Consider the following 26,474-nt stretch of genomic DNA (forward strand, 5'->3'; position numbering starts at 1 on the left):
CCAGCAGAAGGTTTGTATTTCTAGCCTAAGACTGTATCCAGCTTAAATGGAGAGTTGTGGAATTTTCACTCAGCAGAAATGGGTGGGAAATGCCTGAGGCTTCTAGGTCCTCCATCTCTTGTTACCTTGGGGACAGACATTCTCCCCAATTGCCTAGTAAAACCCTTGTTCTACATCCAGGATGAGATCATCACTTGGAGCATGTGGGGTGAATGCCTAAGCCACTGAGCAAAGATTCCAGGGGCTTGGGCTACTTTTATGACCATCCCTTGGAGCAAATTCAGGGTCTTCCTACAGTAAGAAGCCTGCAGCTCAGCACATGCATGCTACCTGCCTTATGCCCCTGTGGCTGTGAATGCACTATTGGTTCAGCATCACCTGGGCCCATGAGGTGCTGTATCTTTGCATGAAACCTAAATAAAGGGCTGCCAAGGGGAGAGAGCAGTCAATGGCTAAGGGACTGGCACATCTTGTCTGTACCTGACTCTTCCCTACCCAGACTGAGTGAGGGTGAGGGAGCCATCAGAGCAGGAAATAGTACCAGTGGGAACACCAGTTTTGTGGGTCCCTCCCTGCCTCACCTCTGATGATATCTGCCTTTACTCCTCCCACCAGCACCTAGGCTTCTCAGGGGAAGCAGAGCCAACTTTTAGAAGGGTGGGGATGGAAGGAGGGTAGGCTCAAGGGTGTGTCCTGGAATGTGCTTGAGATGGGCATGGGGGACCCACCTGTTCTGGAAAGAAATTGACAACTTTCCCCCGGGTCCCAGACTACTTCCCAAACAGAAAGATGCAAGATTTTCAAGACCTGCAAGTCCCAGCCTGTGTGGAAAGATAGTATCAGCTGATGCTGGAGGAATGCAGTGGGGATGGGCTTCTGTACGGTGAAGCTGAGGGAGATGAATGGGTGGTGGTCTCAGGACCCTACTTAGAACAGAAAAAACAACCAACAACAACAACAACAACAAAAACATGTTCCCCCCACCCAGGCTGCAGGGAATAGAAGTTGAGGTTAAGTATGAAAAAACATACGTTTGCCTCCCCCCATCTTGAGGCTAAGACAGAGTCTGTTAAATAACTTCACATCCTCTTTATGCCTTATTGAGCTGTACCTAGATATATTTTATAGTTATTTGTAGCCTTTCTGTTTCTCTTTACCATACTACAATCTCCTTGAGGATAGGAGGAAATTGTCTTATTTGCCTTTGTCTCCCTGTGTATGCGCACAAGTGGGTGCTTTGCCCATGCCTGCGCTCAGTGGAGAGAAGATGGGCTAGCTCACACCTGGCTTTTCAAGAGCTGCTCTTTTAGCAGGAATTAGACTAGAATCAGGAGCCAAGTTGATAATTTGTTGTTTTGGATGACAGTAATTATTTACTGGTGTAGGTATGAGGGGGTCCCACGTTCCTAAGTGATAAGGAAATTGGAGGGTAGAGAAGGCAGACTAATGAGGTTCCTTTGACTTTGTCCCTGCTGAGCTTTCTTCAAAGGGGCTGGTGACATGGAGTGGGGAGGGTTTTCTCCCTATCAGATTCACAGGGTGTTAAGAGCTCAAAGGCGTCTTAGAGATTGTCCATTCAGCTTAAGTATATTTTTATTGAGCACCTACTATATGCCATGCATTATATTATTAGGTGCTGATGGCTTTTTCTTTCTTTTTTTTTACGCAAGAGGAAAATTCCCTTAAAGAAAAAAATATGTAGCAAATGAATGGTAAAGCCAAAGCTAAACCTTGCCTTTTGCTGCCTGCCTAGTGCCCCTTCTATAACGTATACCTCTGTCTCCTGGGCCTTCACCTACTAGCCTTTCCCCCTCTGGCTCTGATCCCTTATCCCAATCCCTGTCCCTGGAGAAGGGCAAGAGAGTGGGAGCATTTAGCCTTGGCCATCTGGTCCACTTTTGGGTATCTGTCTATATGGGTCAAATGAGGGATTGGTTCAGCAGGTGCACACTGCCTGCAAAATGCTGTTCATGATGCTCTGCTAAGAGGCAGCATAGGGGACTAGTTAATAGCATGGAACCAAAGCCTGACTACCTGGGTTCAAATTTGAGCCTCAGTTTCCTTATCTGTAAAGTGGGAATGATAGTGTCATTTCTACCTACTCTATAGCACTTTTGTGAAATTAAATGCACTACTATATTTAAGTGCATGGACTAGTACTTGACCCACAGTGTAAGTACTACATAAGTGTTTTCTTTTATATATATATATATATTTTTTTTAATTATTATTATTTTTTTAATATTTTCAATCCAGCTAAGCCCATCCAGATTTGGGTGTGAGAATGAGTGGATGGAGCTATAAAATGGTGTGTATAACTGTCCAATGCATCCCAGTGGTTGGGTGATTCCTAGCAATGTTTATCCTTGATCGTGGTCCAGATAGAAGTATTCAGCTATCTGAAAAGCATTCTACTTTGGGTATGTGAGCAGCTGAGTAGAATGTTAGTATGTTCCACTTGAACTCATTTCCTCTTCAAGTGGGAAGGTTGTTTTAGTGTCAGACTTGATACACACCACCATCTTTCACTAAGAGGCTCCTGGTTTTCTAACTTTCCATCCAGCTGGACACATGATTATTTGATTTGGAGCTTTTAAGTGATCCTGAGAAGAGTAGAAACATCATAAGGGACCAGGAGCCAATGGACAAGAGGCAGGAGAATTGGGGCATGACTGTAAGATTCTGAAGCTTGGAGGATACCTCTTCCTGGAAATTCAGTCCTTGCTCAGGGAGGGGAGGGGGATTGCCAGCTAATGGCCATGGCCCTCTGGCTGGGTCTAGGTTCCATTCCTCACCTCTCTTCTCCTAACCCCAATCCCATGGTTCTCCTTGTCCCTTTTATTATTTTTTGCCACCACTTCCTTACAGAACCACAGAAGAGAATTATAAAACAAGTTTGTCATGCTTGGGATCAGATCTAATGTTATAAAGATACTTCACATTTGCTCTAAGGTTTTTTTTTTTTACAATAAATTTATATGGGATCAATGTAAAATAGTCAAATGCAAATACAGAAATACATATTTAATATGAATGTGTAAATATAAATCTGTTTATATAATGTTATACTAAAATACATATATGGACATAAATATATTATGAATGTACATACAGAAATATAAAATGTAAAAAAATTACAGATTCCCTTAATCCCACTCTTCATACCATTGTTGAATGGACTGGATTAATTTTTTTGTTTGTTTTTTTAAACAAAAATTAAACTGTATCATTCATGCTGTTCCATAACTTTTTTTTACATACAGTATATCTTGTTTTTCTCTTTAAAACAATTAAAATCCACAACAAGACTATAACAATTATTAATGTATCTCTGACATCTTTATATGTCAGTACATATAACACATGCTTTTTTAATGGCTGCAAAGCATTGTTAGGGCCTTTGGAAAACATTTCAAGGCTATTCTACTTGAGACTGGCAAAATCTCTGGGGGGCAATGAGGTTTGATATTAGTATCCCCATTTCACAGATTAGTAACAAATTGAGCTGGGACTAGAAAGTGGCTCCTTTGTCCAAACTCAGGTTTGAAGCTCTTTCCACAATCCTGTGCTGTCTCTTTATAAACTTGGGATTCAGGTGAGGGATTGAATTATGTGACTCAAGTTCAAATTGGTCAGCATTTATTGGCCTCATGATACCTGCAGAATTTTCTTACTGTAAATAGAAGAGGAATAAAAACGGATAAGTTCTGTGCTCTTGAGGCGTTTAGAGTCAAATGTAATACATAGGAAAAAAGTCCTAGAACACTTGCTGTACAACATGTAAATGAGTACTGATAGCTAAAGAGTATGCAAGAGGAACTGAGTACTGGGAGAACTGATATATTCATTGATCATTTATGAACTCCCTGCTGGGTCTCTTACTGTACAAGAGATAGGTGTTAATGTCTATAACACACTGTTGGCACCTGCATTAATGTTACCATTCCAGCCCCAGCTGGTGTGGCTCAGTGGATTGAGCCCTGGCCAGCGAACTGAAAGGTGGCCAAACAGTTTGATTCCCAGTCTGGGCACATGCCTGGGTTGCAGGCCAGTTCCCCAGTTGGGGGAGTGGGAGAAGTAACCAACCAATGTTTCTCTTGTACATTGATGTTTGTCTCCCTCTCTTTCACCCTCTCTCTAAAAATAAATAAAAATAAAATCTTTTAAAAATATATTACCATTCCAATGCTGAGAATCTTAGAAGTCATAATTATTTGTTTAAAGAGTCTTCCATACTACGTTCTCAGCTCCTAAAAGAAGTTGATAGTGGTGAAGAAGGTCGATGATAAAGAAAGATGAATTATTCAATAGAATTCAGCAGGAAAAAGCTAACTGCCAAGGCTAGAGTTTTGAATTGAATTCCTTAGTGGAGGAAGGAAAAAGAAGCAGAGCCAACTGAATCTGTATGTTTGGAGGAGAAGTTCGTACTCACCAAACGTGTCATTAAAAACTATGAAATGCCCTAGTGAATGAGTTTTCCTAGTTCTTCCTAACACAACCCCGTTCCACCCCCTTACCCTCCATTCCCCCATCAAGGAGTGCTAGATCCTCTGTCTTCCTTATATAATCCAATGGAAGGAGCAAGGCTGGAAGGCATAGAGAGAGAGAGAGCTGGAAGTCTCCAAAGGACTCATGTCAGTGACCCCAGAAGCTGTATTTTTAAAGGATTCCATGAAAGGCTATGCCTTTTTTTCCTAGTAACCCAAACCGCGTGAGTTTCCAAGTAAGTTCTTTTTTGCTATTGAGCCTTTTTCTCTTCTCTTGAAATTTAAATTCTTTCTGAGCTCTTAAGATAAAGGTGAAAATGATGTGTAGGACTGGACTTCCCGATAGCTACTAAGCGACGCGTAGCCGAGAAACTCGGCCCTGACTGGGATAAGTGGGGAAACCCGCGCCCCCAAGAGGCCTTAACGCCCAGAGCAGCAGGACGCCACTAGGACGCATCACGTGACGAATCAGTACGGCGGATGAACTACAACTCCCAGTGAGCCGCGCGGCCCGCCGGAGTTATGCAGCTTTCGCTGATTGGTCGCTGGGAATATTTGAAAGGAGGGGCTGGCGCGGAAACGAAGGTTAGGAACATTTTGGGTCCTTGCGAAGTACTTAGTCTGGAAGGTAAGCCTTAAACCTGGAAAGGTGGGGACCTCTGGGGCAGTTAGGTCCGGAGGGACTCCTGAGCCTGTGTACGCACCGAGTTGAACGGGGTCAACACTGCCTTCAGGGAGAGGTGGGGGCTGCTCTGCCAGGGAGGGTCGGGAGGTCTTGGGACGCTCTGTGGAGGCCTCCTGTGTGGGGCGTTGAAGTGATGAGATGGGTAGTGAGGCCAGGGATCGGCCGGGAAGATGGAAAAGCGGAAGTGTCGGTTTATAATGCGAGCCCGGCGTCCAGGGCTGGGCTTTTTTCCGTTAAGATATCTGACGGGATTCTTTGCCCCCTTCTTCCGCGACCTATAAGCCCTTCTGCTGCCCTTCACTTAACTCCATTACGAGTCTTCTTTGCTTTCTCTAATCTGTCTATTTTCCCGTAGCCCTCTGCCACCATGAGGAGCTTCAAAGGAGTCAACTTTGGGACTCTGCTAAGCAGCTCGAAAGAGGCTGAAGAGTTGCTGCCTGACCTGAAGGTGGGGGTGCCGTCTGGCTGTGGATATACCTGGCTTTCCAAGTGGAATTGTTTTTTGTTTTTATTTTCCTTATTCTAAGAGACCGATTAGTAGCAATTCCATTTCTAGTTCCTTTCCCTATCCCTTTCCCTTTGTCCCATTCACATCTTCCTCTCCTCCTAGGAGTTCCTGTCCAAACTTCCAGCCGGTTCTTCCAGCTGCAGATTTGATGCAGAGAGGAGACAAACTTGTGATGCCATCCTGAGGGCTTGCAACCAGCAGCTGACTGCCAAGCTGGCTTGCCATAGGCACCTGGAGAGCCTGCTGGAGCTGGCAGAACTGGCTTGCAATGGCTACTTGGTGTCCAACCCCCAGTGCCCACCCCTCTACCTGGAACGAATTCTCTTCATCTTTCTGCGGAATGTTGCTGCACAGGGAATCCCAGAGGCCACACTTCGACTAGCTCAGCTCCTCCATGCCTGCTTGGTGCAGTGTTCTCTCCAAGCTGCTCCCCAGGATTATGAGTCTGTGGCTCAGGGCAGTTTTTCTCTGCTTTGGAAGGGGGCAGAAGCCCTGGCAGAGCGGCGAGCTGCCTACTCGGCGCGGTTGAAGGCCTTGAGCTTTCTAGTATTGTTAGAGGATGAAAGTATCCCATGCGAGGTCCCCCACTTTGCTTCTCCAACAGCCTGTCGAGTGGTAGCTGCCCATCATTTATTTGATGCCAGTGGGCATGGTTTGAATGAAGCAGATGCTGATTTCCTAGGTGACCTGCTCTCCAGGCATGTGATTAAAGTCTTAGTGGGTGAGGAAGGGGACTCTCCTGGTCCTCTTTCTCCCCAGAGGGCCCTCTGTCTCTTGGAGCTCACCGTGGAACACTGCCGTCGCCTCTGCTGGAGCCACCTCCATGCCAAGGCCACCAGGGTGGTGGAGAAGGCCCAAGATTACCTAAGGAACACTGACCTGGCTTCCAGCCTCCAGCTATGCCAGCTGGGGGTAAAACTGCTGCAGATCGGGGAAGGAGGACCCCAGGCAGTGGCCAAGCTTCTGATCAAGGCATCAGCTATCCTGAACAGCAGTGTGGGGGCACCATCACCCCCACTGCGGGCATTGTATGACAGCTGCCAGTTCTTCCTCTCAGGCCTGGAGCGGGGCACCAAGAGGCACTATGGACCTGATGCTGTTCTTGGCCTCTTTGCTTTTCTTGGAGCGTATTGCTCCCTTATTCGGCAGCTGCAGGATGGTGTGAGTTGAGGGCCTAGAGATAGGGTGGGAATCTGGTTCTGTGGACTTATTATCAGGCTGGGGTCTTTGGTAAGATCTGGAAGCTGTGGCTCCCTCCTTGGTAAGCTGCTGTCTGGACTGTGCAGCCTAGTCTATCACAAGAGGAAAGTGGTCTCTCCTGCTATCCTTCCTACTTCCTGAGCTGTGCATGCTCTCCAGGACTCTGGGCCAGTCTTTAGATTGGAGCTCACACTTTATCTCTGTCCCTCAAACCAACCTTCCCTGTCTTCCTCAGGTCTGTGGGAACTCCTCCAAGCAGCGGCAGTCTTTGGTTCAGATGCAATTTCAGGGACTTCACCTCTATACTCTGATGGTTTATGACTTTGCCCAAGGCTGTCAGGTACCATCTGGGAATCAAAAACCCTGGACACATCCTAGGGTCTGGGGTTGCTCGACTGCCCTCAGTAGAGCTTTGGGGTGGCTTTGGCTTTAGGTATGGGATGGGGTGGTTGTCACTTTATACCTATTATGTCTCCCCTCACCCTCAAACCCTTCTTGTCTCTTCAGGTAACTGATTTGGCTGATCTGGCCCAGCTAGTGGAAAGTTGCAAATCTACTGTTTTCTGGATGCTGGATGCCTTACAGGGCCTGTCAGGCCTAGACTTGACTGACTACCTGGGGATGACAGGTTAGTGCCCTGGGGCCCAGATATAAGGTTCTTAGGAGGGTCATCACTCATTAGACAGGCACATAGCACTTGCTGGATTGTTCTGACCGCTGTGGGGGCTCCTTAGGGTTTAAGGAGGGAGTGAAAATGTGTTTATAAGTATCAGTTACTCTATATTTAACAACAAGAGAAGTGATGAGACTAACAATAGCAGACGCTAATTTTTTCTCTCATTGACTTTGAAATCTGATTTGATATTTGTTTCATGAAAATGTTTGTACCTGATATGCAACTTTATGATCTTTATATTAAAATTTTAAAGAATATTTACAACTTTTTTTTTTTTTAAACCAGGTGAAACATTCACGGGGTTTAAAATTCAAATTGTATGAAAGGACATACAGTAAAAAGCTTCTCTCCCACATCTTAGTTGGGGGAGAAAGAGAAGAACAGTAGAATAATTGAATTGTCAGCATATTAGAAAGTGATCAGAAACGTGGGGGAAAGGAAAAGTGGAGCAGTGGCAGCATAAGGAAATTAGGAGTTCAAGGTGGGTGAGCGGGTCAGGTTACCATCTAGCACAGAATGGTCCAGGTAAGCCCCATTGAGAGGGCAACATGAGCAAAGCATGGAGGATGTGAGGGAGTTGGCCATGTAGACACCTGGGAAAGGACATCCCTGGCAGAGGAAATAGCCAGTGCCAGGGCCTTAATGTAGGAGAGGGCCTGGTGTGTTCAAGGAATAGCAAGGAAGCTATGTGGCGTCAGTAGAATGAGCAAAGAAGAGAGAGGTAAGGGACAAACCACAGTGTTTCCCTAAAATGCTGACCTTTGGAGCGAGATGAAGACAGAGATTGGCATGTGAGGAGAGATGAGCCCTGTTGGGAATAAGGACTCTGCTTTTATAAAAGGAGTACAGAGGGCCTGGCTGGTGGGGCGGCCTGGGCTGACTTGGAGCAGGAAGGGGAGTGCTGCCCCTTTCTCATTCCCAAGCAATAGGGGTTCCTCTCTGATCTGGAAACTGCTAAGCTGACCGCAGGTCAAGCTTCTCTTTACTGCCTCTCCAACAGGAGAGGGCAGTGGGAACAATTCCTGTGGCCAACTGTCCCTTCTTTCTTCTGCAGCCTCTTACACCAGTAACTTGGCCTACAGTTTCTATAGTCACAAGCTCTATGCCGAGGCCTGTGCCATCTCCGAGCCCTTCTGTCAGCACCTGGGCTTGGCGAAGCCAGGCACCTATCCTGAGCTGCCTCCTGAGAAGGTATGGGGACAGGAAGGGAGGTTATGTTAGGGGAAGAAAGGGGCTTGAGTAGCATAAAAGGCCCTCACCAAGACTCTGCCTTAGAGTAGGGAGTTAGGAACTACATGTTGGCACCAGTACTTGGGGCAGCATTTCCCAGACTTCACCAGTACTGTCATTTACTTCGTTTTTTTCTTTTTTCTTTTATTGACTCACTTTTTACACTTAGCTTTGTCCCAAGCCAGTGGTTGTCAACCTTGTTGCACATTAGAATCACCTGAGTGAACTTTAAAAAAAAAAGAAATTCTAATGCCTGCCCTAAATTAATTACATCTATTTGCATCAGAATCTCTGGTGCTGGAACCAGGGCATCTGGATATTTAAAGTGTTCCCCTAAGTGGTCTTTTGGACAGCCATAATGCAAGATTACCCATGAAACAAGGGGTTGGATGGATTGGCAAGCAAGGTGTGGGTCATAGAAGACCTTGGGTTTCATCATGAGGGAGGTGATAAGCTCTAATGGATTTAAGTGGGGGCATGAGAGCAGATTGGCATCTTGGAGTTCTCTGGTGTCACTGTGATGAAGAAACGGAATGTAAGGACAACACTGGGCACCCAGGCTGCTGTAGTAGACTAGGCAGGAAAGGGTGGGTGTCTGAACTGAAGCAGCTTCCCAAAGGATAGAAAGAACTGATAGGTGCAAGAAGTCAAGGATTAACGTGGTTAATAGCTTTGAGGGAGGGAGAAGGAAGAGTCAAGGATGGTCTTGTATTTCTGACTCGAGTGAGTTGTTGAGAAGATTACAGGAGGAGGAGCAGGTTTTCAGGGGTGTAGACAATGAATATATAGGTGGGATGGACTGAAGCCTCAGGTTGAGAGCCCCTGAGGTATTTAGTTCTTAGGTGTCTCCTGCCTTGGGGCAGGGGTGTTGGTTGGAAGATCCCCCCGCATCCACCCCCACCAGGTGGTATATGTATTGTAATTGTGGATGCATGTCCTCTCCCACTGTACAGACTCATTGGGTCCCCTCTCCAGTTTGATCTGTTCCCTTTCTCCGGTCAGTTGCACAGGTGCTTCCGGCTGCATGTAGAGTGTTTGAGGAAACTGGGTAAACAGGCCCATGGATGCAAGATGGTGGCTTTGTGGCTGGCGGCCCTGCGGCCCTGCGGCCCCAAACACATGGCTGAGCCAGTCACCTTCTGGGTCCGGGTTAAGATGGATGCGGCCAGAGCTGGAGACAAGGAGCTACAGCTGAGGTGAGTTAAGGGGCGGTGAGGCAACCATGTTTGCCCCATGGCTAGGGCTGGCTTTTTGTACTCATGGTCACGTTCATCCTTATGCCTGAAAAAGGCACCGATTCCTCCATCATTGTTCACTGAGAGCCTACTGTGTGCCAGCCACTACGCTCAGTACTGGGGAAAGGCAGCGGTATCAGGCAGTGTTCTCGCTTTCATGACTGCAATCTTAGGGAGCTCTCAGCAAGCCAAAGCAGAGACTTCTTAGCGTGAAGCAGAGGCCCTGTGCTTCACGGGCTCCCCAGATGCTGAGCCCACCCTCTTTTAGGACTCTGAGAGACAGCCTGAGTGCCTGGGACCCAGAGATCCTGTCCCTCCTGCTGAAGGAGGAACTGCAGGCCTACAAGGCAGTGCGGGCAAACACGGGACAAGAACGGTTCAATGTCATCTGTGACCTACTGGAGCTGAGCCCCGAGGAGACACCAGCTGGGGCCTGGGCTCGAGCTACCCACCTGGTGGAATTGGCTCAGGTGCTCTGCTACCATGACTTTGCCCAGCAGACCGACTGGTAAGGAGGAAAGGTGGGGTGCCCACTCTTGCTTCTTGCCCTAGGTCCTCTGACCCTTTGTGGAGCCTGTTTCCCTCTTCATGTCGCTGAGTACCCCCTTCCATTTGTGGCTATGGGAGCCCATTCAGAGGATGAGGCCAGCTGTCCTGCAGCAGGCTCCAGTTAAGTTCATCCTCTCCCTATAGCTCTGCCCTGGATGCTGTCCAGGAAGCCCTGCAGCTTCTGGAGTCTGTGAGGCCTGAGGCCCAGGCTGAAGATCAGCTTCTGGATGACAAAGCACAGGCCCTGCTGTGGCTCTACATCTGTACCCTGGAGGCCAAACTACAGGAAGTGCGTGTGGCTGCTGTGGGGCTGAGCGGCACTGGGTACAGGAATTGTTCTCCCTGTGCCCCTAGTAAGCTGGCACTGGCCCTGTTTTTTACTCTGATCTCTCATCCAGGGTATTGAACGGGATCGGAGAGCCCAGGCTCCTAGTAATCTGGAGGAATTTGAAGTCAATGACCTAAACTATGAAGATAAACTCCAGGAAGATCGTTTCCTATACAGTAACATTGCCTGCAACCTGGCTGCAGATGCTGGTGAGGGCTGTGGACATAGTGTGGTGGGACAGTCTCATCTATGGCTTCCTAAGAGCCAAACAGGGACACCAGATGTGGGACAGGCTGGCCCTCTAGGCTGGGACATGGGTGGGCACAAAGGACAGAGAAGGTGGCGTTCTCCCCAGATGGCCCATGCTGAGAGAATGGCTCATCTCTTTTTTTCTGACTTATAGCTCAGTCCAAATGCCTGGACCAAGCCCTGGCCCTGTGGAGAGAGGTGCTTACAAAAGGGCAGGCCCCCACTGTGCGCTGTCTCCAACAGACAGCAACCTCGCTGCAGATCCTAGCGGCCCTCTATCAGCTGGTGGCAAAGGTAATGGGGCAGGGCATTGACACAGACCAGCAATCCAGCACCTTCCCGATCTTTGTCCTATGTATCTGCTGAGAAGCTAAGTAATCCAGTGTGGGCTCTGTCACCAGCCTCTCCGAGTTTAAATCCAAGCTCCATCATTTATTAGTACATGGCCTTAGGCAACTTACTTAACCTTCTAAGGCCAAGTTTTGTTATCTCTAAAATGAGGGTAATAGCCCTGGACAGGCAGTTTAGTTGGTTAGAGTGTTGTCTTGACACACCAGTGTTGCGGGTTTGATCCCTGATCAGGGCACATAATAAAAAAAAAAACTAAACTAAAATGAAGGTAATAATAATAATTACCTCATAGCAGTGTTAGCATTTAATGAGATAATGCATGGACGATGTTGTACATAAAGTGAACATTCAAATGTAAGCCATAATTATTTTATCAATTATTAGATAATTTGATACCTATGTACTAAAAAAATACATAAATGCCTGTAGACATAATTCTACATTTTTACATGCAATGTCAGAAGGTTTCACAGACTTCCTAAGGCTTTTCCCTGGACCCCACATTAGAAACCTGAGTGCCACATTAGGAACCTCTGAAAAAGAACATTGAACTTAAAGTATCGTTGTTACTGTGGGTCATTAAACTGTATTTCTAGCACAAGGAGCCTGGGAAGTTGCCTCAGCCCTGTATTTGAGTCTTGTCTGTATCATATACCTATTATGTGAATTTAGACAAGCAACTTAACCTGTGTGATTCTTAGTTACCTCATCTGTTAAATTGGGATTAGAATTGCTGTGACGATAAAATGAGTTGATAGATGTAAACCTCTTGGCACAGTGCCTGGCACACAGTAAGCCCTCAGTAAATCCCGGCTATTGATGATGACTGGCATCTGGGCTTTCAAACAGAACGGGGTTAGGATGGTTTGCAGACTCCCACACTTTCTTCATCTCAGACTCCTCGATGGTTGCTCTCTGGGTAATCACATTCCAGCTAGGCCCTGAGATCAAACCAGGGTCCCAAAGGGCTAGGGAGCAAAGGGTAGAAATGGAGGCTTGAGTTAGAGCTGGGTAACCTTACTGCTCCTGGCCAACCAGCCCCTGCAGGCTCTCGAGGTCCTCCTGCTTTTACGGATCGTCTCCCGGAGACTGGAGGACCATGCGAAGGCAGCTGGCTCCTCCTGCCATGTCACCCAGCTCCTCCTGACACTCGGCTGTCCCAGCTATGCCCACGTGAGTGCCCAGCCTGCCTAGCCTGGGGGGCTACAGGGGAGACATTACTGTAGTAACCCATCTTTTCTCTGAAAAGACAACATACTGAAGGCACAGCTTCTCTGCCTGCCACATTGGCTGGAGGCTCCTAAAGTGTATGACGGTTGGGGGGCAGACGTTATCTCACTGCAAAACCAGTTCACTGAGTCTTACAGATTGTGCATCAAGCATGTGATGACTAATCCTCTACTTCCCATTTATTTTTGTTGCCCTTGTTGATGCTTCTTCACTCACTTAGGACTATTACGATGTCTCCTAGCTGGTCTCCTTATCTCCAGTTTCTCCCTTTTCCACTTTTGACTACTAGTAATGTGGTCTTTTTAGGCACAGATCTGATTTAATCTATTTTCTGCTTAAAGGATTTCATTGGCTTCTCCAGTAGTTGAAGGATACTGTCCAGACCCTTCACGTTGTTTCTTCTTTTTTAAAAATCATATTTTTTTATTATGCTATTACAACTTCCTGATTTTTCCCCCTTTGCCTCCCTCCACCCAGCTACCCTCACTCCCTCAGCCAATCCCCTCACCATTGTTTATGGCCATGCGTCATGCATATAAGTTCTTCAGCTACTCCACTTCCTATACTATACTTCGCATCCCCCTGGCTATTCTGTGACTACCTATTTATACTTTGTAATACACTCACCTCTTCACCCATTCTCTCACACCCCCCTTCTATCTGGCAACCATCAAAATGTTCTCCAAATCCATGATTCTGTCTCTGTTCTTCTTGTTTGCTTAGCTTGTTTTTTGGATTCAATTGTTGATAGATATGTATTTTTTTGCCATTTTATTGTTCATAGTTTTAATCTTTTTTCTTAAATAAGTCCCTTAAACACTTCATAGGATAATGGTTTAGTGATGATGAACTCCTTTAGTTTTTCCTTGTCTTGGAAGCTCCTTATCTTCCCTTAGATTCTAAATGATAGCTTTGCTGGTTAGAGCAATCTTGGTTGTAGGTCCCTGCTTTTCATGACTTTGAATACTTCTTGCTAATCCCTTCTAAGCTGCAAAGTTTCTTTTGAGAAATCAGCTGACAGTCTTATGGGAACTCCCTTGTAGGTAACTAACTGCTTTTCTCTTGCTGCTTTTAAGAGTCTCTCTTTATCTTTAATCTTTAGCATTTTAATTATGATGTGTCTTGGTGTGGGCCCCTTTGCATTCCTCTTGTTTATTACTCTCTGTGCTTCCTGGACTTGCATGTCTATTTCCTTCTCCAAATTAGGGAAGTTTTTTTTCATTTTTTCAAATAGATTTTCAATTTCTTGCTCTTTCTTTTCTCCTTCTGGCACCCCTATGATGTGATTGTTGGACCTCTTGAAGTTGTCCCAGAGGCTGCTTATACCGTCCTCATTTGGGGGGGGTTATTTTTTCTTCTTGTTGTTCTGATTGGTTTTTTGCTTCCTTATGTTCCAAATCATTGATTTGATTTTTGGCTTTATTCACTCTACTGTTGTTTCCCTGTGAATTGTTCTTTATTTCAATTAGTGTATCGTTTGTTCCAACTGGATCTTTTTTATGCTGTAGAGGTCCTCACTAAGTTTCTTGATCATCCTTATAACCAGTGTTTTGAACTCTGCATCCGATAGATTACTTATCTCCATTTCATTTAGCTCTTTTTTGGGAGTTTTGATCTGTTCTTTCATTTGGGCCATGTTTCTTTGTCTCCTCGTTTTGGCAGCCTCCCTGTATTTGTTTCTATGTATTAGGTAGAGCTGCTATGACTCCATATCTTGGTAGTGTGGCCTAATGAAGTACGTCCTGTAGGGTCCAGTGGTACAGCCTCCCAGATCACCCAAGCTGGGTACTTGAGGTGCGCCCATGGTGTGGGCTGAGTACAGACTCCTCCAGTAGTTGAGCCTTGGTTGCTGTTGGCAGGTCAATGGGAGGGATTTACCCAGGCCAATCAGCTGCAAGGATTAGCTATGACCACTTACCCACAACCTCCACCCTCTATGGAGGATCAGCTGTGCAGGGGCAGGGTGGTGGTACTCCAATGTTGTCTATAGCTGTCCCCTGGGTGTGCTAGCCCTGTGGTTTCCTGGGTGGTGCAGGGCAAGGCCAACCTCCACCTGTGTTTTGCCTGGGCCACCATGCCTGAGGTATAAAGCAATCTTAGATGGTTGATACTAGTGCTGGGCTTGGAGATTCCCAGGTGAAGCTAGGCTATGAATCTAGGCTGGCAGCTGCTAGTGCTGGGCCTGGGGCTCACTGAGGCCAGCTGTTGCTTGTTTGATAGGATTGAAAAAGTTGTCCAGCATGAGCCAAGACCAGCCATTCATATGGAAAAGCAGCTTGGGTGGTCTTATAAGTTGGGTGGGGGAAAGTCTCTAGAGATCTCTAAGGCAGGTCCAACAGTGTTAGCCAGGTTGATGGAGTCTCAGATATGGCACCAGCTTGCAGGCTCTGTGATAGAAGGGATTAGAAAAGGGACAATGGCCTCTGCTCACCTTGATGCCAGACACTTCAGTTTCTCCCTGTGTACCACTGGTGCTGGAGTTCAGAGGGAGTGAGTCTGAGTGGATGAGTTCCTGTGTGGGGCCCCAGCAGTTTCTTTCACTGACTCAATCTCCACTGGTTTTTGCAGCCAGAAGTTGTGGGGACTTATCTTCCTGGCACTGGAACCCTGGGCTGGGGGGCTTGGTGTGGGGCTGGGATTCCGCTCCTGAGATATTTCTCCTGAATTTCACATGGGTGTGGAACCAGCCCATTCCATGTCTGCAGCCCTCTTACCAGACTGGATGGATGTGATGCCTTTAATTCCATAGTTGTCAGACTTCCATTCAACTCGATTTCTGATGGTTCTGAGTGATGATTGTTCTATGTTTTAGCTGTAATTTTGATGTGGTTGTGCAAAGAGGGGAGCCATGTCTGCCTACACCACCATCTTGACCAGAAGTCCAGACCCTTCACTTTGTATAGACGCCTTCTGTATTGTGGTTCACACTCTTTCTTGCCACTCCCTACCATGAACTTTATGCCAATCTGTCCCATTACTTTATATACCCGTACATGCCTCTCTGTCTGGTTGTATTAGTTTCTCCACTCTAAATGGACCCTCTCTTCCCCACTATTTTTCATTCAGTAAACCTGTACTTTTTTTCCAAGCCCCAGCTCAACTCTTCCCTCCTCCATAAAGCATTTTATATGTCCTCTTCTTTCAAGGGCAGAATCAACTGCTTTCCCTGGGTCCCCATAGCACTAATTGCAATGTTTCATGGTTACATCGGATTGCCTGTTCACCTGCTGCATTGCAAGCTAGCGGAAAGGTCCTGCTTACTCCTTATTGGCTTTGTCTTTCTAGAATAATGGTTAACCTAAAGGTACTCAATGAACATTTCAATGAGTGAGTGAATAATTCCTATGGAGATGATAATAACTTGAAATAATATTTAGTTGGACATGTTGGCATTTTGCTTGTGAATCCACTTTAATTTGAAGGCTTTGGCTGCCTCTCCTCACCAGCATGCTCACACAGCCCTTCATTGCTCCCTTAGTTACACCTGGAAGAGGCAGAATCAAACCTGAAGCTTCTGGATCATGACACTGACACATACCTGCTCCTTTCCTTGACCTGTGGCCTACTGAGAAGTCAGCTTTACTATGCTCACCACAAGGTATTTCTCACTTTCTTTTACCCAAAGATCCTGGGAGTCGGAAGGATTTTAGGATTTTCTAGATATTTGTCTGGCTTCTGAGATTTCTGTGGAGCTAAGAAGAATATTCCTGACCCTGAGAAGCAGTGCTGTTTCCTAGCTTTGCCCTCCAGTGAATTGGTCACCAGTGTTCCTCTAATAGAGATATTTCCCTTTTTATTTTTTCCAGTTTCCTCAGGGGCAAGGGGGAAAGTCTCCCTGAATAGAAATTGGGTGACACTGGAACCCTAGACTGAAATCCAGTGGGATCCAAAAGGCCTGAGTTTTCTCATAAACTAGCTGTGTGACTTTTCCAGGTCTCATGCCCTCTCCTGTTCTAGTTTTCTTTACAGCTTTTATCATTCTTAAAAGCAGGGGACTGGGCCAGGTGATCTCCAGGGGCAACTCAAGCTCTGAATTGCTGATATGACCTCACTGCTCTCCTCCGGCCCCCCAATCTCTTCCAGGTGACAGAAGGTGCTTCTCTGTTGCTGTCTGTGCTTCAGGACCCTGCCCTCCAGAGGTCATCCAAGGCCTGGTACTTGCTGCGTGTCCAGGCCCTGCAGCTGGTGGCAGTCTACCTTAGCCTCTCATCAGACAGCCTCTCAGCCTCCCTGTGGGAGCGGCTCTATGCCCAAGGTGAAACAATAGAGAAGATGGCCCCTTGGTTGATGTATGTGGTTGATGTGTATGATTTGTGCACTGTTACCCCTTCTCAGTCCTTGTCCCCTCTGCTGTCCAGCTGTGTGTATGAGCCTACTGAGAAGCTGCATAGAGTAGGCCTGATATAGCAAGTGAGTTTCAGTTCTCCTACTGACTAACTGATTGCCTAGCGACTGCTTGGAATATAATACTGATGGGGTTTCTGAGTGCCGCCCCCCCCACCCCCCCCACCAATGTGGTCTCTGGTTGTTCTGTGATTGATTAGCTCTGTCTGCCTTAGGTGTACAAAGAGAAGAGTAGCAGCATACTTTGCACTTGCTATCTTAGTAGTTGAAGGTGGTGGAAGTTCAGGCCACATCATCTCCCTTCTTGTCCCCTCCTCCCTCACCCGCACAGGCTGGCAGACACCTGAGACAGCACTCATCGACTCCCATAAACTTCTCCGAAGCATCATCCTCCTGCTCATGGGTAGTGATGTGCTCTCGATTCAAAAAGCAGCTGTGGAGACATCATTTCTGGACTATGGTGAGTCTGAGAAGGAGAGCAAGGCCATGTGGGAATGAACAAGCTAGATGATAGGCCTGGCAGTTTTGTCTCCAGAGGATCCAGGCTGTGACTGAGTGATCATGGTCTTACCTGTCTCCTTTGCTACAGGTGAAAATCTGGTACAAAAGTGGCAGGTGCTTACAGAGGTGCTGAGCTGCTCCGAGAAGTTGGTCTCCCGCCTGGGCCACCTGGATAGTGTGAGCGAAGCCAAGGCCTTTTGCTTAGAGGCCCTGAAACTTACAACAAAGTTACAGATACCGCGCCAGTGAGTACAGGGACCAAGAGGATGCCATTTCTGGAACCTGAACTATTCCACATGTTAGCCTTTGAAAGGGTTGGTAGAAGAATACATCCCATGACTTAATAAGTAGAAAGTACTGAGTTAATCAAGGTTTGACTTATTTCCTATAGGATTTCTTATGTCCTCCAATATGCTAATACACATTACAAATCTGAAAACAGAAGATCTAGTGTACAGTGTTTCCCTGAATCTCTTTGCCCACAGGATCCTTTTTTTGAGGAATGCAGTTTGGGAAATCCTATCCTTATGCACAAGGATGAGTTGCTTTGAGAGAGCAGTATAGGGGGCTTTCCCCAGGGAACCAGAGGCTGGAAAAGACTGTGATGGCTCTGCCTGGGAAAGGGGTAAAAAGATTATCCAGGAAGGGATCCCACTAACTGGTTGTTATCTCCTCTCCCAACAAGGTGTGCCCTATTTTTGGTCCTGAAGGGGGAACTGGAGCTGGCACGCAATGACATCGACCTTTGTCAGTCAGACCTGCGGCAGGTTCTGTTCTTGCTCGAGTCTTGCACAGGTGAGCTGCCGTGCCCCCATGTCCATGGGCAATGGTAAGAGTGACACACACACTATGTGACACATCTTTATATGTCAGGGTTTGGCTTCCTTTTAAATCAGACTTTTGGTCCCAGGGCAAAGCTCTCTTTACTTTAATCAGACCATTGGTATCCCTCCTTTAGACAGCCTGTCCAGGACTAACCCTACCTGGTTCTAGTTTTCAATGCTAATACATTTTCGCTATTTAAATTTAAATTTAATTTAAGTAAGATTTAAAATTCAGTGCCTTAGTCACCGCATTTCACATTTAGTAGTCACATGTGGCTAGTGGCTGTTGTATTGGACAGCACAAATGGAGTGTCCTCAGAAGGCTTAAGCTAATAATAAAATACTGCATTTCTGATGCTTTTTTTCCTTATTAACTACTTTTACCTCTACTATTTCATTTGACCTACACAATACCCTGGAAAGTCAAGTGGGAACATAGGTTTTTTTTTTTTCCTTTGTAAAATGAGAAAGTTGAGAAATTCAATGTTTTGGGCCAGAATCATGGGCTAGTCAGGACAGAAGCCAGGATTAAGAATTGGGCCTCCTGCCGTGGCCAGTTGGTTGGTTGGAGCACTGTCTTGTGCATTGAAAGGTCATGGGTTAGATTCCCGGTCAGCTCACATACCTAGGCTGTGGGTTCTGTCCCCAGTTGAGTGTATACAGGAGGCAGCCAATCAATGTTTCTCTCTCTCATTGATATCTCTCTCTCTCTCTCTCTTTCAAATCAATAAATGTATCCTCGAGTGAGGATTGAAAAAAAAAAAGGGACCTTCTTTTGCTAGCCTGCATTCCAGATCCACAGTCTTCTAAGCTGCAAATAATGGGGGCTTTGTAGGCTATGTTTGTCCATTGTTGGAAGAAAAGAAAGTATTAGAGGTTTTGTCAAAAAAAAAATAGGCCATACTAATATTTAGTATATTAGTACAGTAATATATCTGTGAGTAATTAGTAAGTAATTAACACATATATTAGGGAGTTGGGCCCTGGGGTAGCTAAAGAAGCACTTGGCATCATTTCTCCTAATTTTGCAATTCTTGTTCTGCTGTCTCCTCAGAGTTTTGTGGACTAGCCAAACACCCAGATTCTGTGAAGAAAATCCACTTGCAGAAGGGGAAGCAGCAGGCCCGGGTCCCCTGTCCTGTAGAGCCCCCAGAGGAGGAGCTCTTCCTAAGAGGCCCTGTGTTGGAGCTGGTGGCCACCGTGGCCAAGGAACCTGGCCCCATAGTACCTTCAACTAACTCCTCCCCAATCCTGAAAACGAAGCCCCAGCCCAGCCCTGGCTTCCTGACCCATTTGCCCACCTGTGACTGCTCACTCTGTGCCAGCCCTGTCCTCTCAGCAGTCTGTCTACGCTGGGTGTTGGTCACAGCCAGGGTGAGACTGGCCACTGGCCATCATGCTCAGGCTCTGAATCTCTTTCAGGTTGTGCTGAAGGGTTGTCCTGCAGCCACTGAGCGCCTAGCCCGAGCTCTACAAGCTTCTCTGAATCAAAATGTACCCCCCTACCCTGTCCCGAGCCTCTTTGATGAGATCTTGGCTCAGGCATATACACAGCTGGCACAGGAGGGGCTGAGCCGGCCCTCAAACAGCCTGGAGAAGGTCCTGGAGTCAGGGCTGAAGTTTGTGGCAGCGAGGATACCCCACCTGGAACCCTGGCGAGCCAGCCTGCTCTTGATTCAGGCCCTTGCAAAGCTGGCTGGCCTCAGTTGTTGCACTACCCAACTTTTTGCAAGCTCCTGGGGCTGGCAGCCACCATCTGTAAAGACTCCCCCAGGCTCAGAGCCCTCTAAGCTTCGGAGTCAAAAACATTCCAGACGAGGGCGCCAGCAGGGGGTCTCTGCTACCCTGCCCCTTCATAAATCCTCTCTGAAAGGTCTGGAAGGTGGAGGACCACCCTGTACACCTAAGCCCCCTGGCCAGCTTAGAGAGGCTGGCCCTTGTGTCCCTTTCACTGTGTTTGAAGAAGTCTCTCCTACAAAGAGCAAACCTGAGGTTCCCAAGGCCCCCAAGGTACAACAGAGGGTCCAGACGCGCCTGAAGGTGAGGTGGGACTGCGGCTAGCTGGTGTTGGTGCTGGGTGGGGATGGTCCTGGAGTAGAGTTCTGCAGAGCAGGTGTCTATGGAATGATTTCCCAGGTCTGGTGGGACCTTTAGCTCTATTTGCAGGATCCCTACATCTTCCACAGTAAGAGCTAGTTCCAAGTCTACCTTTGATTTAGAGAGAAGGCATTTTCCTTATCTCTAGGTTTCCTTTCCCCTTTCATCCTTCCTCCTTATATTTTAGACCCTCTCCTCTCCCTCCTTCCATACCCAGGAGTTACCTGATTGAGTGTGGCAGTATATGTGGGAGGTTAACTTGTAAATCTTCCCCATGGCCTCTGTATTGCTTCCTCCACAGCGCCATCTGCTGGCAGACAATGTCTTGTCACTGACGGCCCCTTGGCCCTTCTCCCGTTTCATACCCATCCCAGGTGAACTTCAGTGATGACAGTGACTTGGAAGACCCAGTTGAGGCACAGCTTGCAGAGGAGCCCAAGAGGCGGGGCTCTGCTTCTCGGGGCCGTGGCCGGGGCCAGGCTAGGAAGGGCCAGAGCTTGAAGACTGGTGTGGTGGCTGTCCCAGGTGGCTGCCCTGGGCACTCTGGCCTTAGTGGCAGAAGCCGGAGGGCCAAGAAGATGGAGTCAGAATACTGTGAGGAGCTGGGCCCTGAGATTATGAGGACCATTCCTGAGGAGGAACTGACTGACAACCAGATGGAAATGAGCTTTGAGATCCTCAGGGGCTCTGATCGGGAAGACTCAGCCTCAGGTATGATGGCAAGGGTGGGAAATAGAGGTGCATATGTTTTGGGGAGGCTGCCTTGGGACCAAAGCGCAAGAAATGACTGGTGCCAAAGACAATTCTTTTGTTGGCTCTGGACTGGATCCAAGGAGAGAAAATAAACGGGATGGCAGGAGTAGGGAGCTCCACAGAAAAGTCCTGTTCTCTCCCCAGATGGGAAGACACCAGCTCTGGGGTCTGACACAGCCATTGGGGAATGTGAGGTGTTGAGACGGGATTCCAGCAGAGAGGAGCTCCCCGTCCCTTGTCCAGACAAGAAGAGAGACAAGGATCTTGGTCCTCAGCTCCGACGCCCCTCGGCTTCTGTAGCCATTGGTGAGGTCTGGTCACTCGGAGAGGGCTGAGCCTCTAGATCTCTTAATCCCAGTGCTTTTTCAGTCTGTCCCAGTAGCTTTTCATCTGGGTTTGAATGCCAGTACTTTTTCTACCAGCTGTGTGCAAGTCACTGAACCTCTGTGAGCTTCTTCTGACTTAACTGTAAAGTGGGTTTGGGGAGGACAGGGAAAGTTAAGACATGTGAGTTATGTAGCGTCCTACAGGGCACATTGCCTTTTGTAAATGAATGGTAGCTGCTGCTTTTTCAAGTGGGAGATGAAATAGAGATTCCTTCTCGGCACGTTGCTATCAGTGAGGAAGTAGCAGGCTTGTGTGTAGCAAGTGTATTGACCTTCCTCTAGGTGTCTCTATCCTGGATTCCATCTGTGACTCACTGAGCATTGCTTTCCGCGGGGTCAGTCACTGCCCTCCTAGTGGGCTCTACGCTCACCTCTGCCGCTTCCTGGCCTTGTGCCTGGGCCACCAGGATCCCTATGCCACTGCCTGCCTCGTCACCGAGTCTGTCTCCATCACCTGTCGCCACCAGCTACTCACTCACCTCCACAGGCAGCTCAGGCGAGTGTCCACCATCCTAAGGCTTGTGCTGGGGCAGACTGGAGGGAGGGTCCAGACTTTGAAGGAGGGAGAACTCACCCCTACTTGTGTTGCTTGCAGCAAGGCCCAGAAGCACCAAAGATCACGTGAAATAACAGACCAGCTACAGGGGCTGAGCCTCCAGGAGAAGCCTGGAGATGTCCCCCTGGCCCGCATCCAGCACCTCTTCTCCTTCAGGACGCTGGGATCTGGCTGTTTCCCCCAGCCTGAGAAGGAGAGTTTCCAGCAGTGCCTGGCTCTAATCCCCAGTGGTATGGTAGCAGGCTTTGGCTGGCTCTCCTGTCCTTTTATTTATCTACTTCTGAAGAGCTGGATGAAGGTGTTTAAGACATTAGTTAGCTCACATAGACTTATGATCCTTATGGAAGGACATGTCATTCCTTTTCATTGATTAGTCATTTTCTTACTCTTACCAAACAGACATACCCTAATCTGGAAGTCTTTTTTTTTTTTTTTTAAGATTTTTATTTATTTTTAGAGAGAAGAGAAAGGAAGGGAAAAGAAAGGGAGAGAAACATCAATGTGTGGTTGCCTCCTGCGCGCCCCAACTGGGGACCTGGCCTGCAACTAAGGCATGTGCCCTGACTGGGAATTGAACCGGTGACCCTTTGGTTTGCAGGCCGGCATTCAATCCACTGAGCCATGCCAGTCATGGCTGCCTTTTTTTTTTTTTTGTAACTTCAACTTTGAGTTACCAGCAAATTCAACGTCTTTATTCAGGCATAAGTCAGGTGTCCATGGGCTCCTTATGCTAACATGAAACATGTTAACAGACTATTTGAGTATGTCCTTCTGTGTAGGGCCCTTTGTTCTTTTCTGTGAGGGACACAAAGAAGTACAAGACATGGCCTTACCCCAGGGAGCTGTTAGGGCAAGTGAGAGCACCTTGAACTCCAGTGACCAGGGGAGACTTTTTAAGAGTTGTTTTGAGTGAGAGATAGGGATTGAGTGTGGAAGACATTGAAGGGGATTCCTTGTAACAGCTGAAACAACTCTGGCTATGTTCTATGTGTTAGGGGTGACTGTGTGTGTGTTGGCCCTCGCCACCCTCCAGCCTGGAACAGTGGGAAACACCCTCCTGCTGACCCGACTGGAAAAAGACAACCCACCAGTTACTGTGCAGATCCCCACTGCCCAGAACAAGGTACATTTCCTGGGCCAGGGAGCAGAGTTGGGCTGGGGTAGGCTTCTGGTCAAACTGCTCTCATTCTGTGCTGGGGGATAGAGAGATGGTGATCATGTGGACAAGCAAAAATCTTACAGCCCCATCTCCCAAAGCTTCCTATTAGCTCGGCCCTGAAAGAGTTTGATGCCATCCAGAAGGAACAGAAAGAAAACAGCAGCTGTACTGACAAACGAGAATGGTGGACAGGACGGCTAGAACTGAACCATAGGATGGAGGTGTGTGCCCCCAAGGTTGGGTGGGGTCAGGCCTAGAAATCACCTGGGGGTGCCGGTATCTTCTCCCTCAGAGGTGCCAGGTCAGTGCTAAGCTACCTCAAATCCTTTTGGGAATTGTAGACCTAATAAAAAAATTGTGTCACTTGGGAAGGACCTTAAACAAGAGCCCACAACTTGAAGGGGTTATGGCAATGGAATATTTAAAGGTACATGCAAGGAAAAGGACTGAAGCCTTCCCAGCTTTAGTTTTCATTGCCCATCTGTTCATAGATGTGTAACAGATTATTTTATCTATCCTTTCCCAGAGTCTCAGCAACTGAAAAATGTTTCTAGCTTCTTGCCTTTTGTGACTGGCAGAAACATATATAAGACAAATGCACACATTGGAAAACCCAGTTTCCTCATCTCCAAAATGTTGGTGCCTATGGGGAAAGAAACTTAGCTTCATCTCTGACTGAAGGTTCTATTCTTCCACATTCAGGTTCTCATCACTTCCCTAGAGAAGGATGTGTTGGGCTGCTGGAGGGGGCTCTTGTTGCCATTCAGTGAGGACCCCGGCCCTGGCCAGGAGGCCTCCCACCTACAGGAGCTGCTGCAGGAATGTGGCTGGAAATATCCTGACCCCACTCTGCTGAAAGTGAGTTGAGAAATCAGGGAAGGGAAGAAGCTAGGCTTAATTCCTTCCCCCTGCCTCTGTGAGTGGAGATGAAAGCTATGGTGCTCACTGACCCTTGTGCCCCTACAGATCATGCTCAATGGTGCCAGCACTCTCACCCTCCAGGACATTCAGGCCCTGGCCTATGGGCTGTGCCCTGCCCAGCCAGAGCGAGCTCAAGAACTCCTGAGTGAGGCAATAGGACGCCTACAGGGGCAGACAATACCAAGCAGTAGGCACCTTGTCTTAGTGCTGGACAAGGTAAGGAGCTAAGGACCAGAGAGGCACTAACTGGTGGGTGGTAAGCACTAACTCACCCCCACACCCCACCTGTCTAGGGACCGTAACCTCTGAGTGCTTTTTACCCAGGACCTGCAGAAGCTGCCATGGGAGAGCATGCCCAGCCTTCGGGCACTGCCTGTCACTCGGCTGCCTTCCTTCCGCTTCCTACTCAGCTATGCTGTCATCAAAGAGGTAAGCTTTAGGAAGTGTGGACTGGAGATGATTGGCGGTGATTGGGAAGATAGGAGAGGGTCTTAGAAATGGACTGGTCATGAAATGGGGCTTGGAGTTTATTGGCCTTCAGGTCAGAACAGGATCCTGATCACTAGTATCTCCTTCTTAGTCTGGGGCCTCGCCTGTGCTGAGCCAAGGGGTGAATCCGCGCAGTACCTTCTATGTTCTGAACCCTCACAATAACCTGTCAAGCACAGAGGAGCAATTTCGAGCCACTTTTAGCAGGTCAGGAGGATAAGAGTAAAAAACGGAATGGGGAAGGGTAGTAACAACATACAGGCTCAACATGACCTTTTCTCCAGAATCAGATGTTGCAGCCCCTTTTCCTTAGTATTCCCTGTGCCCAATTTGCTACATGACCCCTATTCTTACTCCTGCAGTGAATCTGGCTGGAAAGGGGTGGTTGGGGAGGTGCCAAGCCTGGAACAGGTGCAGAAGGCGCTGACGGAGCATGACTTATATGTGTGAGTGCTTAGGGCAGGGAGGTGGGGAGAGGACCAACCCCAGAGGAGGGTATTGCTGTGGTTTGCTTTGGGGCTTTAAAGCCCATGGCTGACTCAAGACACCTCCGGAAACAGAGCAGAAGCCTAGTATGGCTAGGTCAAACTCATGTCCCCTTCTTCTGCTTTAGCTATGCAGGGCATGGAGCCGGTGCCCGCTTCCTGGATGGGCAGGCTGTTTTGCGGCTAAGCTGCCGGGCAGTGGCACTGCTGTTTGGCTGCAGCAGTGCAGCCCTGGCTGTGCATGGAAACCTGGAGGGGGCTGGCATCGTGCTCAAGTATATCATGGCTGGCTGGTGAGTCTCAAGGGGCAAGGCCCATCCTAGGTCCCTACCTCAGGTTCTTTCCAGGGTCTGAAGTCTAAATCCTCCCATTTTCCCCCATCCTAGTTCCCTGGGACCATTCACCCATTGCTCTCTTCTCTCCTCCTAGAACTATGGGCCAAGGGATTTCTTCATTGGCTCAGTCCTCTCTACTCAGCCACCACCACCATCAGTTGTGTTTTTGTATATATCCCATTTTAGAGTCCTTTATATTTCTTCCTTTTTTTTTTCCTAGTCCCCTGTTTTTGGGTAACCTCTGGGATGTGACTGACCGTGACATTGACCGCTACACAGAGGCACTGCTGCAGGGCTGGCTTAGAGCAGGCTCGGGAGCCCCCCTTCTCTACTATGTCAACCAGGCCCGCCAGGCTCCCCGACTCAAGTATCTTATTGGGGCTGCACCTGTAGCCTATGGCTTGCCTGTCTCCCTGCAGTGACCCCTGGAGCTGTCCTATCACTGACAGAAGCCATGTGACTCTTCTACCTCCCATACTTAGATATAACCCTTAGAATAAATATTTTTAAGTGATTTTTCCCTAGTGTTTTATGTAAAACATTCCCTTGTAACTTAATAAAGATTTATCACTCAAACCCTGTTTTGTGTATTCATGTGAAAACATTTGAAGACAAAACTATTGCCACCTCCCACATGTGTTACTATAAACAGAGCAACTTGTAGAAGTTCAAGTCTGAGAGCATTGGGAAGAAAGGCAAAACCACAGGACAAAGCTGGGCCTGGCTTGGCCTCAGCAGACAAAGCTCAAAGAGAGGCACGGAGATGTTCTAAGTGGGGACAGGGTTGTGAAGGAAGGGTAGAGATAGACCCATTTAGAGTGTCTTGACCAGGTACCATCAGGTCTGTCCTGTCTTCTTGCCCTCAGGTATCCTGGGAGTGACACCAGCTTTAATAC

The 26,474-nt window shown here is 47.7% G+C and overlaps 1 protein-coding gene across 1 annotated transcript; it reads left to right on the plus strand.

The window, feature by feature from the left end:
- The first annotated feature begins 5,067 nt into the window (after nucleotides 1-5,067).
- Nucleotides 5,068-26,154, plus strand: ESPL1 (extra spindle pole bodies like 1, separase). Its single transcript, XM_090273253.1, has 31 exons — nucleotides 5,068-5,115; nucleotides 5,528-5,620; nucleotides 5,783-6,841; nucleotides 7,116-7,220; nucleotides 7,388-7,508; nucleotides 8,611-8,747; nucleotides 9,789-9,982; nucleotides 10,290-10,529; nucleotides 10,715-10,859; nucleotides 10,969-11,107; nucleotides 11,302-11,441; nucleotides 12,537-12,671; nucleotides 16,207-16,326; nucleotides 16,812-16,983; nucleotides 17,404-17,532; nucleotides 17,662-17,818; nucleotides 18,259-18,368; nucleotides 19,452-20,437; nucleotides 20,869-21,205; nucleotides 21,392-21,553; nucleotides 21,916-22,129; nucleotides 22,229-22,419; nucleotides 23,185-23,312; nucleotides 23,447-23,569; nucleotides 24,051-24,206; nucleotides 24,315-24,485; nucleotides 24,594-24,698; nucleotides 24,850-24,965; nucleotides 25,121-25,204; nucleotides 25,372-25,536; nucleotides 25,799-26,154. The coding sequence occupies exons 2-31, from the start codon at nucleotides 5,540-5,542 to the stop codon at nucleotides 25,998-26,000; spliced, it is 6,324 nt and encodes a 2,107-aa protein (XP_090129379.1). The 5' UTR covers nucleotides 5,068-5,115; nucleotides 5,528-5,539; the 3' UTR covers nucleotides 26,001-26,154.
- The last annotated feature ends 320 nt before the right edge of the window (nucleotides 26,155-26,474 follow it).

Source organism: Furipterus horrens, unplaced genomic scaffold (assembly GCF_987537825.1).
Source record: "Furipterus horrens unplaced genomic scaffold, mFurHor1.1.pri manual_scaffold_4, whole genome shotgun sequence".
Taxonomy (NCBI): domain Eukaryota; kingdom Metazoa; phylum Chordata; class Mammalia; order Chiroptera; family Furipteridae; genus Furipterus; species Furipterus horrens.